Here is a 26,030-nt window from a genome sequence, read left to right as displayed (position 1 = left end):
GCAATATCCTGTCCGGACCTGGAGACTTATCCACTTTTATATTTCTCATAAATGTCAGTACTTCCTCTTCTTTGAATCTTGATTGAATGGCGGAGTAGACTTGGTGGGCCGAATGGCCTAGTTCTGATGCTATCACTTATGACCTTATAATTGCCCATACCACACTGGTTTTAATTAATTGGTGGCTGCCTGAGTAAAGCGATTCTAGGAGTTAGAGATGGGATGGTTTGCATGGATGGAGGATTTAAGGCTTTTTGTTGAAGAATAGATAGTTAAAACTTCAAGATCCTCCTCCATGTCTACAAAGCCCTCAATGGGCTTGCCCCCACCTACATAAAAAGTCTTCTCACCCACCACTCCACCTCCAGGCCCCTCAGATCGGCCGACTTGGGGTTGCTGAATATCCCACTGTCTAGGCATAAGCTCAGGGGCGACCGCGCCTTTGCGGTTGCAGCTCCTAGACTGTGGAACAGCATCCCCTTTCCCATCAGAACTGCCCCCTCCATCGACTACTTTAGGTCAAGACTAAAGACTTATCTATATTCCCAAGCCTTTCCTGACGTCCTCTGAGTGAGGGCTACATGTATATATGTATGTAGTTTGTTTTGTTGTGCTATTCTTATAACAAATGTAAAGCACTTTGGCCAACGAGAGTTGTTTTTTAAATGTGCTATATAAATAAATGTGACTTGACTTGACTTGAGTTGGTAAAATATTTGAGGGAGAAGCGCACGAGCATGATGATAGAGATTCAATGATCTCACCATTTATTACAGGACCAAGGAGGGAAATCTGGATGGTCAGGAATTAAGTGAGAATAACATCCTGTTTACTCAATTTACAATCCTTTCCCCTTTGCAGTGATGCCATAATATCATAGAATTACACATCACAGTGGGAGGCCAGATTAAAATTCACGTCTTCCTTAATTTGTTAGTCACTTTCAACATCAGTCCTCTGGTTACCAACCCTTCTGCATCTGGAAAACATCCCCCCATATTAATTCAGGTAAAGATCCATAATTATCTAATATTTTTATCATACTTTTTCTGATCCCTATCTGCTTCAAAGAGAACAGCCTCAACTTCAATCTCGTCAAAAGTATTCATAACAGTCTTTTCAACTCTGTCACCTTCAAAGACTTGGGTAAATATACTTCCAAGTGTCTCAGTTCAAGTATTCCCGGTGGAATTTTATTGTATGGTTTGTACTCTTTCTCCATATTCTTGCTTTCACAATAGATCATTTCACATTTTCCTGCCTTAAATTTGAACTGCCACAAATGTGTCCACTTTTTCAGGCTGAATATGCTATGCTAATCTGTTGTTGTTATTATTATTCTTATTTCCAGATTTTGTATTATCTTTAAACCTCTAAATTATTCTTTGTACGTCAATGTACAGTTTGTTGAAACATATTACATCTCGTATGTGTATGTGACATCTCGTATGTGTATGTGACGAATAAACTTGACTTGACTTGACATAGAACAATAGCTCCTTTGGACCACACCTATAACCATATAACCATATAACAATTACAGCACGGAAACAGGCCATCTCGATCCTACAAGTCCGTGCCGAACACTTATTTTCCTCTGCATTGGTATTGATCTATTATTGCCACGTACCAAGATACAGTGAAAAATGTTGTTTTACATGCTATCCAGGCAGATCATGCCATGAGTATAACATGAGTGCAAAATATAGTGTTACAAACTACTGAGAAAATTCAGATTGAATAAAAGTGCAAGTGCTTTCAAGGTGATTGGAAGATCAGTGGTACATATCAGAGATCCGTTCAGGAGTCTGATAACAGTGGGGAAGAAGCTGTCCTTGAATCTGGTGGTATGTATGTGCTTTCAAGCTTCTGTATCTTCTGTTCAACGGGAGAGGGGAGTATGAGCAAGGTGTAAGTGGTCCCTGATTATGTTGGCTGCTTTCCCAAGACAGCATGCAATGTAGATGGAATGGAGGGGCTGGTTTGTGTGATGGACTGGGGTGTGTCCACAACTCAGCAATTTCTTGCAATCTTGGGCAGATCAGTTGCCATACCAGATAGGATGCTTTCTATGGGGCATCTATAGAAATTGGTAAGAGTCATTGGCTAGGAAGTCATCCTGAAGGCTAAGGGCCAAATGCAGGCAAATGGGACATCGTCAGCTGGCCAAGGTGGGTTAAAGGGCCTGTTTCTGTGCTGTATTGGGCTATGATTATGGCTTGCCAAATTTCCTTAGTATTCTGTGGAAGTAGAGGCATTGGTTTTGTTTCTTGGCCGTGTCGCCAATGTAGTTGGACCAGTCAAATTATTGGTGACATTTACACACCTAATATTGAAAAATAACAATTTTTTATTGACTTTCATGTTTCTCTTTCAAGCTCTAAACCTTCATTCTGTTGTAAAATTCCTGCAAAAGCCCGAAAAAGAAGAACAATATGCAGAATTGCTGTTTACCCTAAAACCATGCTGTTTAGAGGACCATTCCTTGAGCAGCATTCATTGTCATCGCCATCTTACCTGCGAACACAAGTATACACACATGCCTGACTGATTTCTTTTTAGAGGTTAAGGTTACAGTCACACATTCCTCTCCAGCCACAGGATTGTTCCAAGCTGCTGTGATCTATGACACAATCTCAAATTGCTAATCAAAGCTGCATGGGAATGCTATATTGAAGGAGTGGAGACCTCACCTTCTCATACTTCTGCCCATTGGAGCAGACCAAGCGGGGATTGCATATTTCCCCAAGCAACCATGAACTGCACTCGCATCCTTGGGGGACTTCCCTGGCAATCTTGTGTATCCCTGGCATTCGGCTACAGCCTTGCAGAGTCTTCCTGAGCACCATACAGAAAGTACATGTAAGCATGTTCAAGTTTTTCAAGCTCTCCCAACACTACCTATCATTGTAAATTCCATGCACTCCTTAGTTAAAAGTGGGGTATATCCCATAAATTCACCTGCACAGGTACTAGAGGCCAGAGGGTCAAGGAAGCCAAAGGAACTGAAAGAAATTTGTATTAGGCAAGAAATAGTATTGGGTAGACTGATGGGAATGAAGGCTGATAAATCCCCAGAGCCTGATGGTTTGCATCCCAGGGTACTCAAGGAGATGGCTCTAGAAATCGTGAACACATTGGTGATCATTTTCCAATGTTCCGTAGATTCAGGATCAGTTCCTGTGGATTGGAGGGTAGCTAATGTTATGCCACTTTTCAAGAAAGGAGCGAGAAAGAAAAGGGGGAATTGCAGACCAGTTAGCCTGACATCGGTGGTGGGGAAGATGCTGGGGTCAATTATTACAGAAGCAATAACAGCGCATTTGAATAGCAGTAAAAGGATTGGTCCAAGTCAGCATGGATTTATGAAGGGGAATCCTGCTTGACTAATCTTCTGGAATATTTTGAGGATGTGACAAGTAAAATGGATGAAGGAGGGCCAGTGGATGTAGTGTATCTGTACTTTCAGAAAGCATTTGATAAGGTCCCACACATGAGATTAGTGGGCAAAATTAGAGCACATGATATTGGGGATAGGGTATTGACATGGATAGAGCATTGGTCGGCAGACAGGAAACAAAGACTAGGAATAAAAGGGTCCCTGTCAGAATGGCAGGCAGTGGGGAGTGGAGTGCCACAAGGCTTGGTGCTGGGACTGCAACTATTTACAATATATTAATGATTTAGATGGACACAAAATGCTGGAGTAACTCAACGGGTGAGGCAGCATCTCTGGAGAGAAGGAGTTTAAGTTCAAGTTTATTGTCATGTGTCCCTGATAGGACAATGAAATTCTTGCTTTGCTTCAGCACATAGAACATAATAGGCATTGACTACAAAACACATGAATAAATAAACTGATAAAGTGCAAATAACAAGTAATGAGTTATTAATGTTCAGAGTTTTGTCCGAGCCAGGTTTAATAGCCTGATGGCTGTGGGGAAGTAGCTATTCCTGAACCTGGTCATTGCAGTCTTCAGGCTCCTGTACCTTATACCTAAAGGTAGCAGGAAGATTAGTGTGTGGCCAGGATGGTGTGGGTCTTTGATGATACTGCCAGCCTTTTTGAGGCAGCGACTTCGGTAAATCCCCTCGATGGAAGGAAGGTCAGAGCCGATGATGGACTGGGCAGTGTTTACTACTTTTTGTAGTTTCTTCCTCTCCAGGGCGCTCAAGTTGCCGAACCAAGCCACGATGCAACCGGTCAGCATGCTCTCTACTGTGCACCTGTAGAAGTTAGAGAGAGTCCTCCTTGACAAACCGACTCTCTGTAATCTTCTCAGGAAGTAGAGGCGCTGATGTGCTTTCTTGATAAGTGCATCAGTGTTCTCGAACCAGGAAAGATCTTCAGAGATGTGCACGCCCAGGAATTTGAAGCTCTTGGGTGACGTCACCCATTCCTTCTCTCCAGAGCTGCTGCCTCACCCGCTGAGTTACTCCAGCAATTTGTGTCTCCCTTTGATTTAAACCAGCATCTGCAGTTCTTCTTGATATATTAATGATTTAGATGATGGAATTAAAAGGAACACTAGCAAATTTGCATATAACACAAAGCTGTGTGTCCATGTCAACTGCAAAGTGAATGCTAGGAGGTTGCAGGGTGACTTGGACAGGTTGAGTGAGTGGGCAGATGCATGGCATTTGCAGTATAATGTAGATAAATATGGGGTTATCCACTTTGGCGGCAAGAACAAGGAGGCAGATTATTATCTCAATGGTGTCAGATTAGGAAAAACGGAAGACCTGGGTGTCCTTATACACCAGTCACTGAGAGTAAACATGGAGGTACAGCAGGCAGTGAAGAAAGCTAATGGCATATTGGCCTTCATAACGAGAGGATTTGAGTACAGGTCCTTCTGCAGTTGTACAGGGCCCTGGTGTGACCACATCTGGAGTATTGTGTGCAGTTTTGGTCTCTTAATTTGAGGAAGGACATCCTTGCTATTGAGGCAGTGCAGCGTAGGTTCACGAGGTCAATCCCTGGGATGGCGGATGAGAAAAGATTGGAAGACTCAACAAGCTAGATGCAGGAAAAATGTTCCCAATGTTGGGGGAGTCCAGAACCAGGGGCCACAGTCTAAGAATAAAGGGGAGGCCATTTAAAACTGAGATGAGAAAAAACGTTTTCACCTAGAGAGTTGTGAATTTGTGGAATTCCATGCCACCGAAGGCAGTAGAGGCCAATTCACTGGATGCATTTAAAAGAGAGATAGATAGAGCTCTAGGGGCTAGAGGTAGGCACGGGTTACTGTCAAGTCAAGTCACTTTTATTTCTATAGCACATTTAAAAAAGAACTCTCGTTGGCCAAAGTGCTTTACATTGGTGGAGGTACTAATGTTATACAACATTGGTTCATAGATTAAGTACATACATAAATACATACATATAGCCCTCCCTCAGATGACGTCAGGAAAGGCTTGAGAGTAAAGATGAGTTTTACGTCTCGACTTAAAGGAGTCGATGGAGGGGGCAGTTCTGATGGGAAGGGGGATGCTGTTCCACAGTCTAGGACCTGCAACCGCAAAGGCGCGGTCGCCCCTGAGTTTATGCCTAGACCGCGGGATGTTCAGTAACCCCAAGTCGGCCGATCTGAGGGACCTGGAGGTGGTGTGGTGGGTAAGCAAACTATTGATGTAGGTGGGGCAAGCCCGTTAAGGGCTTTGTAGACATAAAGAGGGATCTTGAAATTTATTCGGAACTGCACAGGGAGCCAGTAGAGAGAGGCCAGAATCGGGGTGATGTGGTCCCTTTTTCGGGTGCCCGTCAAGAGTCTTGCTGCGGTGTTTTGGACCAGTTGCAGGTGGGACAGGGAAGATTGGCTGATTCCAGTGTAAAGGGAGTTGCAGTAATCGAGGCGGGAGGAGATAAATGTGTGGATGATTTTTTCGAGGTCGTCAAACTGGAGGAATTGTTTTATTTTAGCTATCGTGCTGGAAGAAGCTAGCTTTTACCACGGCATTGACTTGTTTGTCAAATTTCAATGCTGAGTCAAATATCACGCCAATGTTTTTGACGTGAGGTTTGAGTAATGGGGTAAGTCTTCCAAGGCTGCCTGCTATCATTTTGATTGAGTCTGAGGGGCCGAGAAGGATGACCTCAGACTTACTCTCGTTTAGTTGGAGAAGTTCTGGGCCATCCAACACTTTATATCCTCGAGGCAGTGGATAAGGCTGAGTAGATTTGATCGGTTTTTGGACTTCAGGGGGAGTTGTATATCGGCTGCATAGCAATGGAAGGAAATGCCGTGCCTTTGAATGATGGCCTAAGGGGAGCATATACTGGGAGAAGAGAATGGGGCCAAGGATGTAACCTTATGGAAACCCGCAGCAGAGGCTAGCTGGGGAGGGCAAAGAGTTGCCTATGTTAGTAGAGAAACCCCTACCTTTGAGGTAGGAGATGAACCAGCTCAGGGCAACCCCGTACCAGGGACGGTCAATTAGGATGGTGTGGTCGACAGTATCAAATGCTGCGCTGAGGTTGAGAAGGAGCAGGATTGCACAGTCGCCGGAGTCAACGGTGAGCAGTAGGTCATTAACGGTGAGCAGTAGGTCATTATGTACCTTCAACAAGGCAGATTCTGTGCTGTGGTGGGCCCTGAAACCTGATTGGAAAGTTTCCAAGATAATATTTTGGTGAAGGTGAGACATAAGTTGATTTAAAATTACCTTTTCAAGGGTTTTGAAAGGAAAGGCAGTTTTGATTGTCGTTGTGGATGATCAGCCATGATCACAATGAATGGCGTTTCAGGATTGCAATGTATTTCGTTGTCTCTGTAGGGCCAATCTGAATCTGAGGATCGAAGGGCCAAATGGCTTCCTCCTGCACATATTTTCTATGTTTCTATAAAGAGCTGACTGTAAAGATTGCAATCAGTATTTCACTTTTCCTCTGGTGGTGGAATCCAAATAAGGCAAGACGTTAGAATTAGCACTATACTATTTGGTGGGTGATGTTAGGAAGCACTTCTTAGCAAGGATTGACAGGAAACCGCATGCAGCAGCCAACAATGTTAGTTTCAGCTCAACTAGGCTGTTCTCAAGAACATCACAATTCTTGTTCTTAATGTGTTTTTCACAATTAGCATCGCTGAGTCCTACAATGCTGTTTTCAAACCATTAATGATAATGATATGTCTCCTAGCCCTACCTAGTATTCTCGAATAAAACCATCATCCTACATGGTGCCATAGGTGCTCACCAGCATTTTACCCATGAGGCTAGTAGTGAACATTTAGCAGCTTACCAATGAAGTGCTGGTGGAGGAGATGGGCATTGTTTATCACAGTTGTACAGATTGACTGCTCTGCAGCCATTTGCAGGCTCATGAACAGCTCTGTAACAGGAACGTGTATTTTCTTTCCCTATGGTTTAGTTTGATAAACTGGCCTTATTTTCAGAACCAGGTTAACCCGGTTGCTCATTGAATCACTGACCTTGCACAAAGGTGATCCTTGTTTGTATTTGTTCTTCACTTAAATCTTCCAGGGGTATATTAACACAAATGTTGCATAGTATAGTGTTGTGGGTGGGGATCATGGCAAAAGATTCTTGATCTCTGGAAATGTTTCCAAAAGAGTGAGGGGATTACTCATTCCAGTGATAGCTATCTCATGATTATCCTTAAGAGTCTGTGGTTTAGCGTCTGGTGGAAGAGGTCATTTTAATCTGGGGAGAATTCAGAGTAAGAAAGTGACTGACATAATAGGCATAATTTAGGTTGAATTGGCAATATTAGCTGTGCATCAGTATCAGTAAGAAATTAAAGTAGCTCTCACCCCTATTGTGTGGGGTGGGGTGAGGGGGGGGGGGGGGGGGGTTATTCTGTTGCAGTAATGTTGGGTTCATGCTTTTGTAGTTCGTAAGAAGAATGATGTTTGTTACTTGGCTGCTGGTTTGAAGTGAGGGAGTTGGCAAATGGCCTTCACTCTCACATGCTGCGGTTTCTGTAAATAGTGGGTTTGATCTTCCAAATCTGCCAAGCGATAGTTCTTGTGGTCTCGATCACTGCCATTTGGAATTGCTGACAACAGGAGCATGGCCAGAAGCTATGAGGTATTATATATGTTTAAGGGCGATTGTAAACGTGGAATGTAGTGCATGTTGCATTGTTCTTCCAAACCAAATTTCAGGAGTAGATTACAATGCACAGCTACAACTATATTAACATTTAGTACCAATGGGCAAAGATGAACTTCAATCTCATGATATTTTTTTTATTTGGAAGGGAGCTGGAAATTGGATGAGCAGAGAGATTAAAAGTTCAAGTGCAGAAATGATCAAGATCAAGATTCAAGATCACGAGTAGGGAATAGACACAAATAATTTACAGGGCTGCTGAGACATTTCCTTCAGTTTTACTGGAATACAACCAATAGACATTATTCTTCCTTTGCATAAAGTTCTGTTTAGCCCCAAGATTAATTGACATTAATTGACATTAATAATTAGATCCCATCAAGATTATCTTGGCATTGGAGGAGGTACATAGCAGTTAAAGGCTGGTTAACCAACAAACATGCACGTCTTTGGAATGTGGGAGGAAACCGGAGCACCTGGATTAAACCCACGCAGTTTCAAACTCGTGTCTCTGGCGTTGTAAGGCAGCAACTCTACTGCTGCACAACTATGTATGCAAATCAAAATGAAATATGTTATGAAAACTTTCTCATAATTTTTGCTGAAGAAGGAACATCTGTATTTTACGGTCATTGTTCACTTTGACGTTGCATTGTAAGAAATAACACTTCTTACCTATGTTTCTATGTTTCAAATTTAGGGTAATGCATGTCGGTGATTCAATTTCTAAATTAATACATTTAATGTCATGAAAGATTAATAAAATGAGCTCCAGGTAAAACTAGAAATGTGTTATGGGAAGCCGTTCCAATAGCTGTTAAGGGGCTGTCCCACTGTACGAGCTAATTCAAGAGCTTTCCCGAGTTTAAAAAAAAATCAAACTCATGGTAAGCACGTAGAATGTACGTTGCAGGTACGTCGGAGCTCGGGACATCTCTTAAGTAAGTAAGTAAGTAAGTAAGTTTATTGGCCAAATATTCACATACAAGGAATTTGCCTTGGTGCTCCGCCCACAAGTAACAACATGACATACAGTGACAGTTTACGAACCAACAAAATACCAGATCAAAGGGAGGCTACAGATTTTTGATTGTTGAGTAGAGCAACTACTCGTGGATAAAAATTGTTTTTATGTCTGGCTGTGACAGCTTTGACAATCCGGAGTCGTCTTCCAGAGGGAAGTGATTGAAAGAGTTTGTGGCCAGGGTGAGAGGGGTCAGAGATGTACGCTCGCTTCCTGGCCCTTGCAGTGTACAGTTCATTATTGGAGGGAAGGTTGCACCCAATAATCTTCTCTGCTGATTATACGATTCGCTGCAGCCTCCAGGTGTCGTGCTTGGTGGCTGAGCCAAACCAGCCAAATGAGCCAAACCATGATGGAGAAGTTGAGAACAGAATCTATGGTGGCCGTGTAGAATAGGACCATCATAGCGGCTCGTAACGCTAACGGCAGGTACTCGGGAAACATGGTAAGCTCGGGAAGACTCGTGAAGATTTTTTAACATGTTGAAAAATGTCCCCGAGTACCTACGAGTGGCTATTATCTTAATTCTTCGAGTTCGAATCAGGGAAAACCTGGGAGAACTCTTGAATTAGCTCGTACAGTGGGACAGCCCCATTAATAGAATTGGGGAATATTTGTCACCCAGTAGTTACAACCTACTATGATTTGGTTTGGTATTCCTTCATTGCTGTTTTCAAATAATCATCTTGAGTTCTCTGTTATCTGCACAATCTTCCAGGATTTGCTAATATGGGACCTTCTGTTTTCTGAATCCAGGATTATATTTTGTAATTTTTCCACCCTCGCTCTCTGCCATTCCCCTTTTCTGTCATTGTCTTTCTCTTATATTATTTTTTATTGTCTCGCTTTGCATCCTATCTTTCTGTCTCCCCTTGTCTCTCCAGTATTTCTGTCTCTCTCTGTACTTCAGTTACTTCTGTCCATCTCTATGTTACACCTGCACTGTTTCCCTCACTAATCCATACCCTCTCAGTGCAAATACATTTTTTGATATTTTGAATTGGATGCCATTAGTCTATTAAAGATTAGAAAGAGTCTACTTTTAGAAATCAAATTGTTTCAAACCAAGTTCACTATTTCGATCCCTGAGATTTTGGAACAAATTATAATTATTTAGTCAGGGTTTTGGTTCAAAGGATTTACCAGCTGCAACAATGAAGAGAAACTAATGATCCAGGGTATTCTCAGTACCACTTGCATAATGAGCCCTGCATTTTGTTGTCATTGCAGATGGTTTCCTTCCCAATGGTTTAACAGATTATACAATGCTTACAAAAAAAAGTCCATTAAAAAATGGATATTTATTGTTTTTACTCATTTTAAAAGGGAGAATAATTGTAAGTTCTTAAAGTTGTACTCTAGATTGCATGACTGCTGCTACAAATGTTTATCAAGCTTTGTGTTTGTGCCATAATGATCATTATGTGTTGATGCTCCTGATATTTCACAGGACCATCTTCCAACCTTGGTCTTGCTAATGGGAGAGGCAAAGCTGGGCATCGAGCTGGGTGACATATACCAAGAGGAAATTCCTCAGGAATTTTCTGACTTGGTAGCAGCTAATCAGAACAAGCCACAAATCCATCCTGATTTTGACGATTTGATGAAAAGTGGTGCCATACTCCATTAGGAAATATAATTACAAAGAATTGTTTGAAAATTTCCTTCTACATTCGAAACACATGGTTTTGTTGGTTAATTAGCCTCTATAAATTGCCCCTGGTAGGTACGGATGTAAAAGTGGGATAACAGAACTAGCATGAATGAGTGATCGATAGTCGGCATGGAGTTGGTGAGCCGAAGGCGTTTCCATTCTATATCATTCAATCAATATCCAAACTAGATTAGCGGTTTCTCATCAACAGTCATTGATGAGACTGTTACACCTGAAATTGGAGGACAGTTACACCGGAAATTGGAGGAACAGCACCTCATATTCCGCTTGGGGAGTCTGCATCCTGGCGGCATGAACATTGAATTCTCACAATTCCGTTAACCCTTGCTGTCTCCTCCCCTTCCTACCTCTCCCTCAGCCCTCGGGCTCCTCCTCCTCCTTTACCCTTTCTTCTCCCCGCCTCCCCCCACCCTCCATCAGTCTGAAGAAGGGTTTTGGCCCGAAACGTTGCCTATCTCCTTCGCTCCATAGATGCTGCTGCACCCGCTGAGTTTCTCCAGCATTTTTGTGTACCTTCGATTTTCGAACATCTGCAGATATTTCTTTAACACAACAGTCGTGTTCACCTTATTTTACACATCTGTTGATTTTAAGCTGGTCTAGAGACTGTGCTTGCACCTAACACTGAAGAAAGGGTCTCGTTCCGAAAAGTCACCTATTCCTTCTCTCCATAGAAGTTGCCTGACCCGCTGAGTCACTTCAGCATTTGGTGACTACCATTTGAGTAGTTTGATTTCATAAGATCTATGCTGGAACAGTGCGCATCAAGGCAAATTTTCATTACTTGTTAGTAGCTTTGTTGATGTCTGCTTTAACTGGTGTATGATGGGGAGAAGATCTCAAAAGTCAAGAATATTTAATTGTCATGTGTACTGGGCAACAGAACAATGAAATGCCTACTTGCTGCAGCGTTACAGGCCCATTAAAGCGATAACACACAAATGGATATCATGAATACAATAAATTATTAATCAGTAACACAAGGTAACCAGAGCATACTAGTGCAGAGCCAAAGTATGCAGTGCACCCCAAACAAAATCCACAGTAGATCAGATCATGGTGGCTGAGGTAGTTAGTGTTGTGTTCAACAGCTAGATTTCTGGAAAACTTGAAGTTAATGGTTTTCAGCCACCTTTACATTTTTCCCAATGGTAGTGAGACGGAAAGTTACTAGAGAGTATTCTGAGGGATAGGATATCCAGACATTTAAATGGACAAGAGCTGAATAGGTATAGTCAACATAGTTTTGTACATGAGAGGTTGTGTCTCACAAATCTGAGTTTTTTGAAGACGTGACCAAAAAGCTCGATGAGGGCAGAGCTGTAGGTGTAGATGTTGTATATGGATTTCAATAAAGCATTCGACAAGGTTCCGCATGGTAGGCTGCTCTGGAAGGTTAAATTGCATGGGATCCAAGGAGAGATTTCTAAATGGGTAGAAATGCAGAGCAGAGGGATCTAGGAGTGCAGGTTCATGGTTCCTTGATGGTGGAGTCGCAGGTAGATAAGGTGGTCAAAAAGGCTTTTGGCACATTGGCCTTCATCAGTCAGGGTATTGAGTATAGAAGTTGGGAGGTCATGTTGCAATTGTATAAGACGTTGGTGAGGCCGCATTTAGAGTATTGTGTTCTGGGCACCATGTTATAGGAAAGATTTTGAAGTTGGAAAGGGTACAGAGAAGATTGACGAGGATATTGCCAGGACTAGATGGGTCTGAGCTATAGGGAGAGGGAAAAGTTGAGGATGCTGGGACTCTATTCCTTGGAGCATAGGAGGATGAGGGCTGATCTTATAGAGGTGTATAAAATCACTAGACTAAGTGGGACCCGTTGGGTCCCAGTCACAGGGGAGGCCTGGTCCCCCAACGCAACCCATTCCCCAATGCAATATTCCACCACACCCGTTCCCCCAACGCAACCCGTTCTCCAATGATTGTGGGGCCAGGAGGGAGGGTTTGTGGGGGCGGGGGGGGGGGGGGGGGGAGGGTTGTGGGGGTGGGGGGGTTGGGGGGCGGGATCGGTTGTGGGGGAGGGGGGTCGTGGGGGAGGGGAGGGCAGGATGGGACTAGTGTAGCTGGGACTGGTGTAGCTCATGTGGGCAAGTTGGGCCGAAGGGCCTGTTTCCACACTGCATCACTCTATGACTCTTTGAGAGCATGGCCAGGGTGGTGTGGGCCTTTGAAAATTAGATTTTCAAATCTTGGAGATTAATAATCTGATTAAATGGTACCAGAACAACAATTGTGCTCTAACATTTGCATGACGAAGGAGGTGATTTCTGGAAGGATAATACAAAGATAAATCAGGTAAGGTAGTGCATCCATGGATATCAAGGGAAATTAGAGATAGTATCAAAACAAAAGATGAATCATACAAATTAGCCAGAAAAAGCAGCCTACCGGAGGACTGGGAGAAATTCAGAGTCCAGCAGAGGAGGACAAAGGGCTTAATTAGGAAAGGAAAAATAGATTATGAAAGAAAACTGGCAGAGAACATAAAAACTGACTAAAAGTTTTTATAGATATGTGAAGAGAAAAAGATTAGTTAAAACAAATGCAGTCAGAAACAGGTGAATTGATCATTTGGGAACAAGGAAATGGCAGACCAATTGAATAACTACTTTGGTTCTGACTTCACTAAGGAAGACATAAATAATCTGCTGGAAATAGCAGGGGACCGGGGGTCAAATGAGATGGAGGAACTGAGTGAAATCCAGGTTAGTCGGGAAGTGGTGTTAGGTAATTTGAATGGATTAAAGGCCAGATAGCATCCCAGATTGCTTAAGGAAGTAGCCCCAGAAATAGTGGTTGCATTAGTGATAATTTTTCAAAACTCTTTAGATTCTGGAGTAGTTCCTGAGGATTGGAGGGTAGCTAATGTAACCTCACTTTTTAAAAAGTGAGGGAGAGAGAAAACAGGGGAATTACAGACCAGTTAGTCTAACATCGGTAGTGGGGAAACTGCTACTAAAGTCAGTTATTAAAGATGGGATAGCAGCACATTTGGAAAGTGGTGAAATCATTGGACAAAGTCAGCATAAATTTATGAAAGGTAAATCATGTCTGACGAATCTTATAGAATTTTTCGAGGATGTAACTAGTAGAGTGGATAAGGGAGAACCAGTGGCTGTGTTATATCTGGACTTTTAGAAGGCTTTTGACAAGGTCCCACATAAGAGATTATTAAACTTAAAGCACACGGTATTGGGGGATCAGTATTGATGTGGATAGAGAACTGTCTGGCAGACAGGAAGCAAAGAGTAGGAGTAAACGTGTCCTTTTCAGAATGGCAGGCAGTGACTAGTTGGGTACCGCAAGGCTCAGTGCCAGGACCCCAGCTATTTACAATATATATTAATGATTTGGATGAGGGAATTGAATGCAACATCTCCAAGTTTGCGATGACACGAAGCTGGGGGGCAGTGTTAGCTGTGAGGAGGATGCTAGGAGGCTGCAAGGTGACTTGGTTGGGTGAGTGGGCAAATGCATGGCAGATGCAGTATAATGTGGATAAATGTGAGGTTATACACTTTGGTGGCAAGAACAGGAAAGTAGACTATTATCTGAATGGTGGCTGATTAGGAAAAGGGGAGATGCAACGAGACCTGGGTGTCATGGTACACCAGTCATTGAAAGTAGGAATGCAGGTGCAGCAGGCAGTGAAGAAAGCAAATAGTATGTTAGCATTCATAGCAAAAGAATTTGAGTATAAGAGCAGGGGGGTTTTACTGCAGTTGTACAGGGCCTTGGTGAGACCACACCTGGAGTATTGCATACATTTTTGGTCTCCTAATCTGAGGAAAGACATTCTTGCCATAGAGAGAGTACAGAGAAGGTTCACCAGACTGATTCCTGGGATGGCAGGACTTTCATATGAAGAAAGACTGGATAGACTCGGCTTGTACTCGCTGGAATTTAGAAGATTGAGGGGAGATCTTATAGAAACTTACAAAATTCTTAAGGGGTTGGATAGGCTAGATGCAAGAAGATTGTTCCCGATGTTGCGGAAGTCCAGAACAAGGGGTCACAGTTTAAGGATAAGGGGGGAGTCTTTTAGGACCGAGATGAGAGAAAAAAAATGTTCACACAGATAGTGGTGAATCTGTGGAATTCTCTGCCCCAGAAAGTAGCTGAGGGCAGTTCATTGGCTATATTTAAGAGGGAGTTAGATGTGACCCTTGTAGCTAAAGGGATCAGGGCGTACGGAGAGAAGGCAGGTACAGGATACTGAGTTGGATGATCAGCCATGATCATATTGAACGGCGGTGCAGGCTCGAAGGGCCGAATGGCCTACTCCTGCACCTATTTTGTATGTTTCTATGATCTACAAACCTGTATTAATTGACAGGACAATGGTGGAGAGAGTCAAAAACTTGAATATCTTTGAAGACATCTCTAGGGCACAGCACATTGATGCAGTCGCAGTGAATGCTCATCAATGCTTCAAATTGTGTTAGTACATGTGTCAGGGGATATGGAGAGAAGGCAGAAGAATGGGGTTAAGGGGGAGAGATCGATCAGCCATGATTGAATGGTGGAGTAGATTTGATGGGCCGAATGGCTTAATTCTGCTCCTATCACTTATGAACGTATAAAGAAGTCTGAGGAAAGTCAGTATGTCACCAAATATGCTATCAAACCTTCAGGTGCAAAGTGTCTGGTTGCATCACAGCCTGGTTTGGTAAATCAAGATCACATTCTCATTTTCTTGAACCACAGTTCAACTTCCAGGAGACACAAGGAACTGCAGGTGCTGTTTAACAAAAAAATACAGGTGCAGGTCAGACCCACTGAGTTACTCCAGTACTTTGTGTCTACTTCTGGAAGTTTTGTCTGACTTTTTCAGATATTTTTACTGAGCAATAGGTGATTATAGTGAATTCATAAATCATAGCTGAAGTCTAGCTGTGCTCAGAAACAAGTCCAGCTGACTCACTTGGTATGAGGGGTTATGATTTTTCAGATGGTAAGCATATTTAGTGCCCCCATACTTATGGTAAAAATATAACTGAAGCAGCTGTGGTATCTTGTAGTTGGTGCTATCCATGTGTCACATATGGGAGTCTTAACCCCTCTCTTCACGAACACCCAAACCCCCACTCTGCTTATCACACTGAGAGGACAAAAGTATAGTTATAAACAAGGCCTCAGCTTATTCATTGATTCAGCAATATGTTTTGTATCTATGGTACACCATAAATAACCCAACACATTCAAATCACTGCTTCTGACAGTTTTTCCTTCAGCACTGGTCTCGGCAGAAATTTGTTGATGAATATATTTTACTCTGCACGCTTGGGTTTATTGTGTGTTATTCATAGGGTTAAATCTGGAGCCGCATGGGTCCCTGCAGCACAGTCAGACCAGCCAGCTGCATCTATAGGTGTTGTGAGGTCTGCTTTAATCATGGAAAACAAAATCACCCCTATTGTACAGCAGTGTAAACCGTGTTCTGTGTTTCATTATTTTGTTCCGATTATTTCTAAAGGTGGGGGTTGGGTGGTTGTACCGTAGTCAAGGTTATTATGCCCTCATCTAACAAACCAAATATTCTTTGTTGGGCAGAGGCTGCTCAGAACTGTACAGGATACCAATGGTTGAATACAAAGTGGACAATGAAGGCACACCTTGCGAGTTCAAAACCCCGTTCAGAAGAAACACCACATGGCACCGAGTAGCTACTCCTGCAGGGCAACCAGTTTCCCGGTCCTCCCCCATACAAGGAGCAGCTGAAAGACTACAATCTCAGCAAATGTTGCAGCAGGTCCACACAGCTATCCCTCGCAGTACTTCCTTTGACAGAAAGCTGCCAGATGGCGTGAGGTAATACTCTTATTAATTCCTATTGCACTGCTGGAATTTTGCCTCTGTGGTGCCACAGCCAACACAAGGGGCTGCAAATGAAGCTCGCTTGCTAAATGTATGCAATGCTGAAGGGTGCATAATACTCTGAGGGTGGATTTAAAACAGCAACCCCAGTAGGTTAGCAACTAAAATGTGAGTTGTCTGAAGGAGAGACAGCTGTGAATTGTCGAACTGCTGTGTAGCTTTAGGGGGTATCAAAGGTAAACCTTGACAGCAGTTGCACTGATGATTTATTTAGCCATTTGTATTCCATTGAAGAATTTAAAGTGTTCTCAGATGTTTTCTATATTCATTTATGGATGTGCTTGTTAAGTGATCTTTGTAAGTGTAAATATTTATCTCAATAGAATGATGTGTGCATTTATTTCAAAGGCCCCAGTTTACCAGACAGTGGGATGAGGGGAAGAGTACATTTAAAGATATCAGCACCAGTTCAGGCATACTAACTGCAGTTTGAACCCTGGGGATACCAGATTTACAGAGGATTACCCTCTGAGCAATGCTGCAAAGGCTCTCTCAACCTCATTCTTCTTTCAGGGTCAGCTGTGGCTAGTGGTGGAAAAGGCAGAGGATCTCTCTTTCCTTGAGAACAGACACTCCTTTTGAAGTAATTGTGTGAGAACTGTTGCGACGTTACAAAAAGCAGTCAGAATCATTGCCATTAGAGTTTGGGACACTGCTGAAGGAAAATGATAAAAAAGTTGTATTTATGTAGTGTCCCAGGGTCTCCTGCCAATGAAACATTTCTGAAGTGTGCTTACTTGGAATGTGGGAAAACACTGCAACCAATTTGCACCACGAAAAATCCCACAATTTGCCGCGCTGCCTTTGCGGGTTTTGTTATAATAGCATGTGTGGATATAAGCTATGTATTATTGATTCCCAATAGCAGTTTTACAATATAATGACTCCTATAGTATACAAAAATAACTCTTCCCAAGATGATTCATAAATGAGTACTATGCAAGTTGATTCTACTAGGAAGGAAAAATTCAAGTTGAGCCGGTTCTGTTGAAGTGGGAAAAAAACCCGTGGTATGATATTATAATAAAATTGTACTTTACCCCTTCAGAGAGCTATACATTATTTTTTTTTTATTTCCCTCAAATTATTTGACTGGGATAGCATTTCTAAACCTTCAAGCACTTATCCATGTTCACACCAAATCTCAGCAGGATCTATACGGAGTGCTGGTGCAGGCTACATCTACTGTCTGTTAAGCAGTTGTTGCCTAGTGTTCCCTCCTGTTTTTATGAAAGGCAACCTGTACTGGTATGTTGGCACAATGTGCAATAGCGGTGATAATTTTTTGTTTTTGCCCTCTGGTCTCAGTGCAATCCGTGTGCTTTGTGTAGCCATCAGCAACAATTTCACATGGGGCATTGACTGTTTAATCAACTTTACAAAAATGTATACACTACATTGTGTGGGTCTTTTCAAATAAAGGTAAACAGGAAGCCCATTCACTCATTCATTATTTTATATATTCTTTCCTTGGTACTAACAAAACTGGATCACTTTGACACGAACACAGGATAATTTTTTTTTGCAAATAAATAGCATGCAGAAATCAAAACGGAAATCCTAAAACACAATTTAAATTGATGACTTTTATTGATTGAGCTACATTGTAAAACAATGCTGTTAATTTCTGATTGATTTCTTTTTATTTCTGCCCTGGTTGTACTGAACCACCTCCCCCACCTAACCAGCCCTCGAGCGGTTTATGTTAATTACTCCCTTTGGACTGCGAGAATTGTGAACCCTGTGGACAACAATGGTGCTCACAGAGACAAGAGAATGCAATTAGAAGCTGTTCAGCCTGCCTTCCCTCACTCCCCCAAAAAGTAAGGTGGACATCTACAGATGGAATATAACAGTCACTTCCAGTGTGAATTTCTTACTCTTATTTTTAAATGAGCAAAAATAAAGAAAAATGTCTGAGGACAAGATTATAATCCCTCAAATGAAATTTGTGATAAGTTAATTGCAAGGGATTAAAATTTTGTTGTCAAAGCAAGCCGAGTCATATTTCCAAAATTTTATTGTATGTAGCAGGTTCCCCAAATCTGTCAAAAATGTGTGTTGTGATGTAATAAGAGCAGCACAGACTCCTTTATGGCAGACTAATTCAATGAATGACCTAATGAAAGCCAGTCCCAATATACTGCAGACTGAATGCATATTTTAGCTCGGCTGCAAAGAATACATGTCAGATCTGTCACTTGACCTGACCTGAATATAGGGTGGAGCTGACAGCTTTGACATGAATAGCATTATTTATTCTATTTAACAATGAGGGCTCATTATAATCATTGTTTTACAGTTACATCACAAACAATAAATTCAATAAATAGGAAGATTAAATTAATATAGCTACTTAATTGATTATTTCAACAGTGCCAGGAAATGCTTATCTTATAATATTATTTCAATTGTAATTCAAAAGGAAATGTAACAAACCACAGGAACAATGGCCCGAATCCAACCATGAGGAAGGTGTATAAATAATTTATAGAAATGACTTCAGTCAAAATCAATCTTGGCAATTGTTGAGAACTGATATGAAGCACCACAGTATTAAACAGCACCGCAAAGGTTATTGAGAATGAAAAGAAATGCAAATTATTAAAAGTGAAAGGTGTGGAAATATTTAAATTCAGGCTTTACAAATCCAAGCTTTGCATGTGCTTAACATTGATATCACAGAAATATTGTGGAAACAATTTAGTAGTTAAGCCAGAGGATCCAACTGAATGCTATTAATGACGGACAACTTGCTGGTTTTATTAACATTTGTGCAAAAGAGTTATGGAAAGGCCACACAAACATTATCCTTGCAGCAAGTTCACTTTTGATCTGTATGGATGTGAAGAAAAGGGTGGAGGTTATAAAGTAGTAGTTGAGGGCAGTTCTATGAAATGACAATATGGCGGGATGTGCCCTGATCAGTTTTAAGGACGGGTTAAGGCTCAGCATTAGTTAGGGCACAAGCAAAGGACCCAATGAATGGGAATTGAGTGTGATCCCCGGTGAATTGGAAGGGAGTGTGGGAACCACGGCTCCCGGTGTGTGGAAAAGTGGGGCCCCCCTATGAGTCCAAAGGAAGTGTGCGACCTGGGGCCCTGGTGAGTGGACGAGGAGCGCCGTTACTAAGGTGCTGACGAATGGGAAGTGAGCACGGAAATCAGGAAGCATAGTGAGTAAGAAGGACTGCTGCGAACATTACAGGCTAAGCCATCAAGATCCCAAATGCTCACATAGCTGATTATTGTAGTTCTTCTATATGGTTCACAACTATTGGTCTAGAGAAGGTAAAGATAAACTCCCTTGTACAACCATTGAAAACACTGTTAGAGCTAGTCCTTTGGTGCAGGGTGTAACACAACATTTACTTGGCAATCACAAAGGACGAGCATTGTATTTGTAGGTTTGGATGATGTGTCACTCGAAAGAAAGCTTGCTGCTTGCAGTGGTCATGTTTAAATGCTGCCCTTGGAGGTGTGCACCCCAAAAATCCTTGGCAAGTGGCTGTGCCTTGTAGATGATGCAGGGATCCTGATGCTGCTCTCTATCGATCAGATCATCAAAAACTGCCCTCCGTGTCGTTACTTACAACAAGTCCCATTCACATTAGCCCGTGCTTGCTGATGTGGGTTGCCTCCAGGTTAAGCAAAACATTGATGATAAAGCTCTCAACCATCTTTCCAAATCTGCCTATGCCTCTTCTAGATCTCCATCTCCTCCTGCCCTTCAACATCCAAAGCACCTGCGCTCCTCCAACTCTCCAGCTCACAGAATGATTGCCTTTGCTAAACTTTCTTCCCTCTAAGATATCTTTATTTTATAACCGTTACTTGCCCCCCACTGCTGCCCATTCCTGGGATAGCGCACCCTCCCTCCGTGCTCCCTTCTACCTCCCCACCAAGGCATCTGCTCGCTCCTTCACCCCATGCCCAGTGAGGTATCTGCACCCAGTTACCACACACACACACACACACACACACACACACACACACACACACACACACACACACACACTCACTCACTCACTCACTCACTCACACACACACACACACACACACACACACACACACACACACACACACACACACACACACACACACACACACACACACACACACACACACACACACACACACACACAACCCCCCCACCCCACCCTCTTACCTTTACACTGCACTCTTCTGGTGTCATTCTCATCCTGAGTTGGAGGTGTTAACCAAGCAGTTGTTGAACTTCCTGAGGTTTGTGGCTTTTTAATCTTCCAGGCCTGGGGAGATTATATCAACCTCTCCTGGTTTGTACATTGGTGATAGCATTGCACTGTATATATCGCAGGCACTTTGCTGCGATTTCTGTGTCACAAACATAGATACAGATGTGAAGGGACAGGATGATATTGCAAAGCTATGTCTAAATAAAGCACTGGCTAGCTTCAAATGTACATCACCACTGTCTGTATTTGAGGTAATTACATGCTTCCTTGAGAATCAATGTTTTCCAGTTAGGATTTTAGGAATTGGTTTTATTTGAAATAATATAAAAGCGGAATTTTATTTTGTGTTTACTAAATATGTGCTTTATTTTTCTTTCTGAATACCTTTTCCAGATTCCTTATCAACCATTTTTATACCAGCTGCTCATTATCAGTCCTCCATACAGGGTTCCCCATTGATTTTGATTTCCATGAACTTTCCACTCCAGAGATCGGAACACATAATTCAGGCTGACACTCGAGTACAATGTTGCGTGAGTGATGCATGCCGGGTTGCCACTTGAACACGAAACATTGAACTGAGTCTGCTCCTTCAGGTGTAAAGATCCTGTGGCACAATTTTGAGGAAAAGCAGCACAGTCTTCCAGCAAAAAAAAAGCAAACAGAATGTGGCCTCTCATTATGAGGGGAATATATTACAGGAGAAAGGAAGTTTTGCTACCACTTTACTAGTCTCTGGTGAGGTTACATCTGGAATATTGCATGCAGTTTTGGTCTTAAGGCAGGATATACTTGCACTAGCGGTGATGAAGGTTCACTAGATTGAAGATGGAAAACGAGTACACTGGGCAGACACTCTTTGAAGTTTAGTAGAGTCTTAGAAAAGGGTCTTCTGCCACCATCTCCTGCCGACCTTTTTACCCATCCACACTAATCCCATGTGCCCACGTTAGGTTAATTTTCTTCTATGACTTTCTTATTTAAGTGTCTGTCTAAATGTTTCTTAAATGCAGTAAATTATATTAGATTACACCACCTATGGCAGTGAGTTTCAGATATCAATCAAAATCTTGTCCCCAGATTCCCTTTAAAACTTCTTCCTCTTACCTTTCACCTAAGTCCTCTTGATATTGATAACCCTAGCATAGGAAAAGGGTTCCATCTACCCTTTATTATGTCTTTTATTTTAAATACTCTGAGGACACCCCATAATCTATTTTATTCCAATGAAACCAGGCTTAGCCTGTCCAATGTTTCACCATAACTAACATTCTCCAACCCAGGCAACATCTTGGTAAATCTCCTCTGCACTCTCTCCAGTCCAGCCGCATCTGTACAGTCTGTCTTGTAAAGTTGCAACAGAACTTCAAAATGTTATATTCTATGCCCTGACCTATGAACGTAAACATGCAAATGAGCCTTCTTTACTACTCTATCTGTGTGTATAATCGGTTACAGGGAACTATGGTTTTGAACACCAAGGTTATCAATGCCTACCATCACTACCATGTGCTGTAGCTGATCAATCCTTATTTGATTTCTCACAATGCATCACCTTGCAGCTTAGATAACCTAAGACACTTTAGACAAACTTTCTCACTATCCACAAAGCACCAACTTCCTTGTCATCTGTGAACACTCTAATCAAATTACCAGCATTCACATCCAAATTATAAATGTTATCACAAACAGCATGGGTCCCAGCACCAATACCTGTGGAACACCATATGTCACAGGCTTCGATTCAGAAAAGCATCCTTCACCACTCTGCCACTGTCCTAGACCTGGACCCACTGCAGTTCACTTACCGCCACAACAGATCAACGGTGGATGCAATCTCGCTGGCTCTCCACTGCGCTCTGGACCACCTGGACAACAAAAACTCATATGTCTGGCTGTTATTCATCGACTACAGCTCGGCATTTAATACAATCATTCCCTCTGGTTACCAAGCTCTCAGAATTGGGTCTCTGCGCGCCCCTCTGTAATTGGATCCTCGACTTCCACATTCACAGACCACAGTCTGTTCGTATTGGTGGAAATGTGTCAGCCGCGATAAAAATTAGCACGGGAGCACCTCAACGCTGTGTGCTCCGCCCCCGGCTGTAATCACTCTATACTCATGACTGCGTAGCTGGTCATAGGGCAAACTCCATCATCAAGTTCGCCGACGACACCACTGTTGTGGGACGTTTCACTGATGGCGACGAGTCGGAGTATAGAAGTGAGATCGACCTACTGACCAAATGGTGCCAGCACGATAACCTGGCCCTCAACACCAGCAAAACCAAGGAATTGATTGTGGACTTTGGAAGGTGTAGGATGGGGACCCACAGTCCCGTTTATATCAATGGGTCAATGGTGGAAAGGGTCAAGAGCTTCAAATTCCTGGGCATGCATATTTCCAAAGATCTCTCCTGGTCCCAGAACACTGATGCAATTATAAAGAAAGCACATCAGCGCCTCTACTTCCTGAGAAGATTACGGAGAGTCGGTATGTCGAGGAGGACTCTCTCAAACTTCTACAGGTGCACAGTAGAGAGCGTGCTGACCGGTTGCATCGTGGCTTGGTTCAGCAACTTGTGCGCCCAGGAGCGGAAAAGGCTGCAAAAGCTTGTAAACACTGCCCAGTCTATCATTGGCTCTGACCTCCCTACAATCGAGGGGATCTACCACAGTCGTTGCCTCAAAAAGGCTGGCAGCATCTTCAAGGACCCACACTATCTTGGCTGCACACACTCATCTCTCCGCTGCCTTCAGGTAGAAGGTACAGGAGCCTGAAATCTGCAACAACCAGGTTCAGGAATAGCTACTTCCCCACAGCCATCAGACTATTAAACTCAACTCAACTGAACTTTAATTAACCTGTTGCACTTTAAATGCTTATTTATGTGTGTGTGTATGTGTGTATATATATATATATATATATATATATATATATATATATATATATATTCAATGGTATATGGACATACTGATCTGATCTGTTCTGTATTTATTGATGCCTGCAATATTCTGTTGTGCTGAAGCAAAACAAGAATTTGTGCTGAAGCAAAGCATAGAATTTCATTGTCCTATCTGGGACACATGACAATAAACTCTCTTGAATCTTGAATCTTGAATTGAATCTTATCACTAAGCCAATTTTGGATCCAATTAGCCAGCTTGCCTTGGATACGAAATGCCATAGCCATCTGGACCAGCCTTTTATGCAGGATCTTGTCAAATGCCTTACAGTTTAACTACCACCCTATCTTTAAAATGTATATAATTCTTGTCCCTTAGGATTCTCGCCAATACTTTTCCTCCCACTGATGCAAGGCTCACTGGCTTCTAATTACCTGACTTATTCCTACTGCCCAGCTTAAATAAAGGGAACCAACGTTAGGTATCCTCTAATCTTTTTGGCACCTTCTCTTGTGATTAATGAAAAAGCATCACTTGATGTCTTGTTTTCACCTTACCCGTCCTTATCTCTGTGTCTCCCTCTCCCTTGACTCTCAGTCTGAAGAAGGGTCTTGACCCAAAATGTCACCCATTTCTTCTATCCAGAGATGCTGCCTGTCCAGCATTTTGTGTCTATCTTCAGTGTAAATCAGCATCTGCAGGTTCTTCCTACACAATCTCTATCAGGGTCACATCTATCTCTCCCCTCCCTTCCCATAGCATCCAAGGATAGATCTCATCAGGCTCTGGGGATTTATCAACCCTTATATGCCCCATGACATCGAACAGGTTCAAAGAGTCCACTACAAATGGCCCACTTCCTTTCAGTTCTCATGTTCAAATTGTCTTATTTGTTCCTCATCCAAAATCACTGCTTAATAATTATGGTATTTGGGATCTGGCTATGTGAGAATTGGCTTTTGTGCTTCACACAGTGTAGATTCACTTAAAAAGTGTTCAGTGTTTGGGAGTGTTTTGCAAGCATTAGATAATAAAATGCATTATATAAGCGTAAGCCTTTTGTAGTCAGTGTCTCTCCACGGTGCCATAATTATCTAAAATAGACACAGGTGGAGAATTTCAAAAAAATAGTCAATAACACATTCAAACACACCTTCAACCGTAAGGATTAGTCACTCACTGACAACAGCGATGGTTTACAAGATCGAAGTAATAATAAATAGACCACTTTAATCATTCATTCCTCTTTTGACCTTGAAAGTTCCTTCAGTGATCTGGGTAACACCAGTCCTCTAGGGCTATCAGCACTCCAGAGGTCTCTAGCCTTAAGTATTGTGTGTCAGATTTCATATTGGGATTCTGGATTTGTCTGATCAGCGATACAGAGAGATGCAATTTACTTTTTCTATTAATAGGATTAGACCATCTGCTGCAAGGCAGGTGTGGAATATCGGTTTCATTTGGAGGTGAGGAAATCTAATTGTGTTCATGAAATGCTTGCAGAAATGCAATGTACAAATCAACCAACTATTACCTGCACATATCTAATTTCAGAATTGTCTGCTGTATTTCTTAAATTATCTATTACAGATATTTGTATATGACAAAACATATATAATTGAAATAGCAAGCTAGGCAGCAAGATAAATCGGTCTTTCATAGCCACAGTAATACTTTGGTAATAAAATTGACACCAAAATCATACATGGATCCTGATTGTCTTAACATTTCACATACATTTCACTTATACATTACCTGCACCTAATATATTCGAGAAATCGTGTCAACATTTTAAACTGAATTGTTTGTAGTGTATTAAAGAAAAGACTTCCATTTCTATAACACATTTCACAATCTCGATCTGTCCCAAGGTATTTACTGTCAATTGAGTCATTTTAAACTTATACTTAATGTTGTGAAATTCAACAACCAATTTGGCCAGAACAATCTCCACAAACTATGATTTCCCAGATTTTGTATGGAAGCGTCCAGTGCTCTCGTCTTCACTGCTGATGTTTGTCCAAGCAACCAGCAACAACTTAGAAATAATTACGCAGTTGTGGATGTCCAATTGTTGCAATTCAGCTTGTTCTGTGGTTTTGCTGAGTGATCTGACGCTCATTCAGAAGAGAGAGGCAATTTTCCACCACTTGAGATGATATGACAGGTTGGACTTGACAGAACCTATACATTTCAATGAAACAGAATGAGTAGTGGAAGGCATTATAATGATGAATTAATTTAGA

General features: G+C 42.1%; 1 protein-coding gene across 1 annotated transcript in view; it reads left to right on the top strand.

Moving 5' to 3' along the window:
* LOC129697005 (signal-induced proliferation-associated 1-like protein 2) overlaps positions 1-26,030 on the top strand; it is a 437,405-nt gene that overhangs the window by 323,197 nt on the left and 88,178 nt on the right. Inside the window, exon 12 of the mRNA XM_055635187.1 lies at positions 16,338-16,595. Within this exon, the coding sequence (XP_055491162.1) occupies positions 16,338-16,595 (258 nt within the window). The remainder of the gene's footprint in view (positions 1-16,337; positions 16,596-26,030) is intronic.

This window comes from Leucoraja erinacea, chromosome 5, assembly GCF_028641065.1.
Source record: "Leucoraja erinacea ecotype New England chromosome 5, Leri_hhj_1, whole genome shotgun sequence".
Lineage (NCBI taxonomy): Eukaryota > Metazoa > Chordata > Chondrichthyes > Rajiformes > Rajidae > Leucoraja > Leucoraja erinaceus.
Note: the sequence above shows the minus strand (reverse complement) of the source record. Positions and strands in the feature narration are given on the sequence as shown.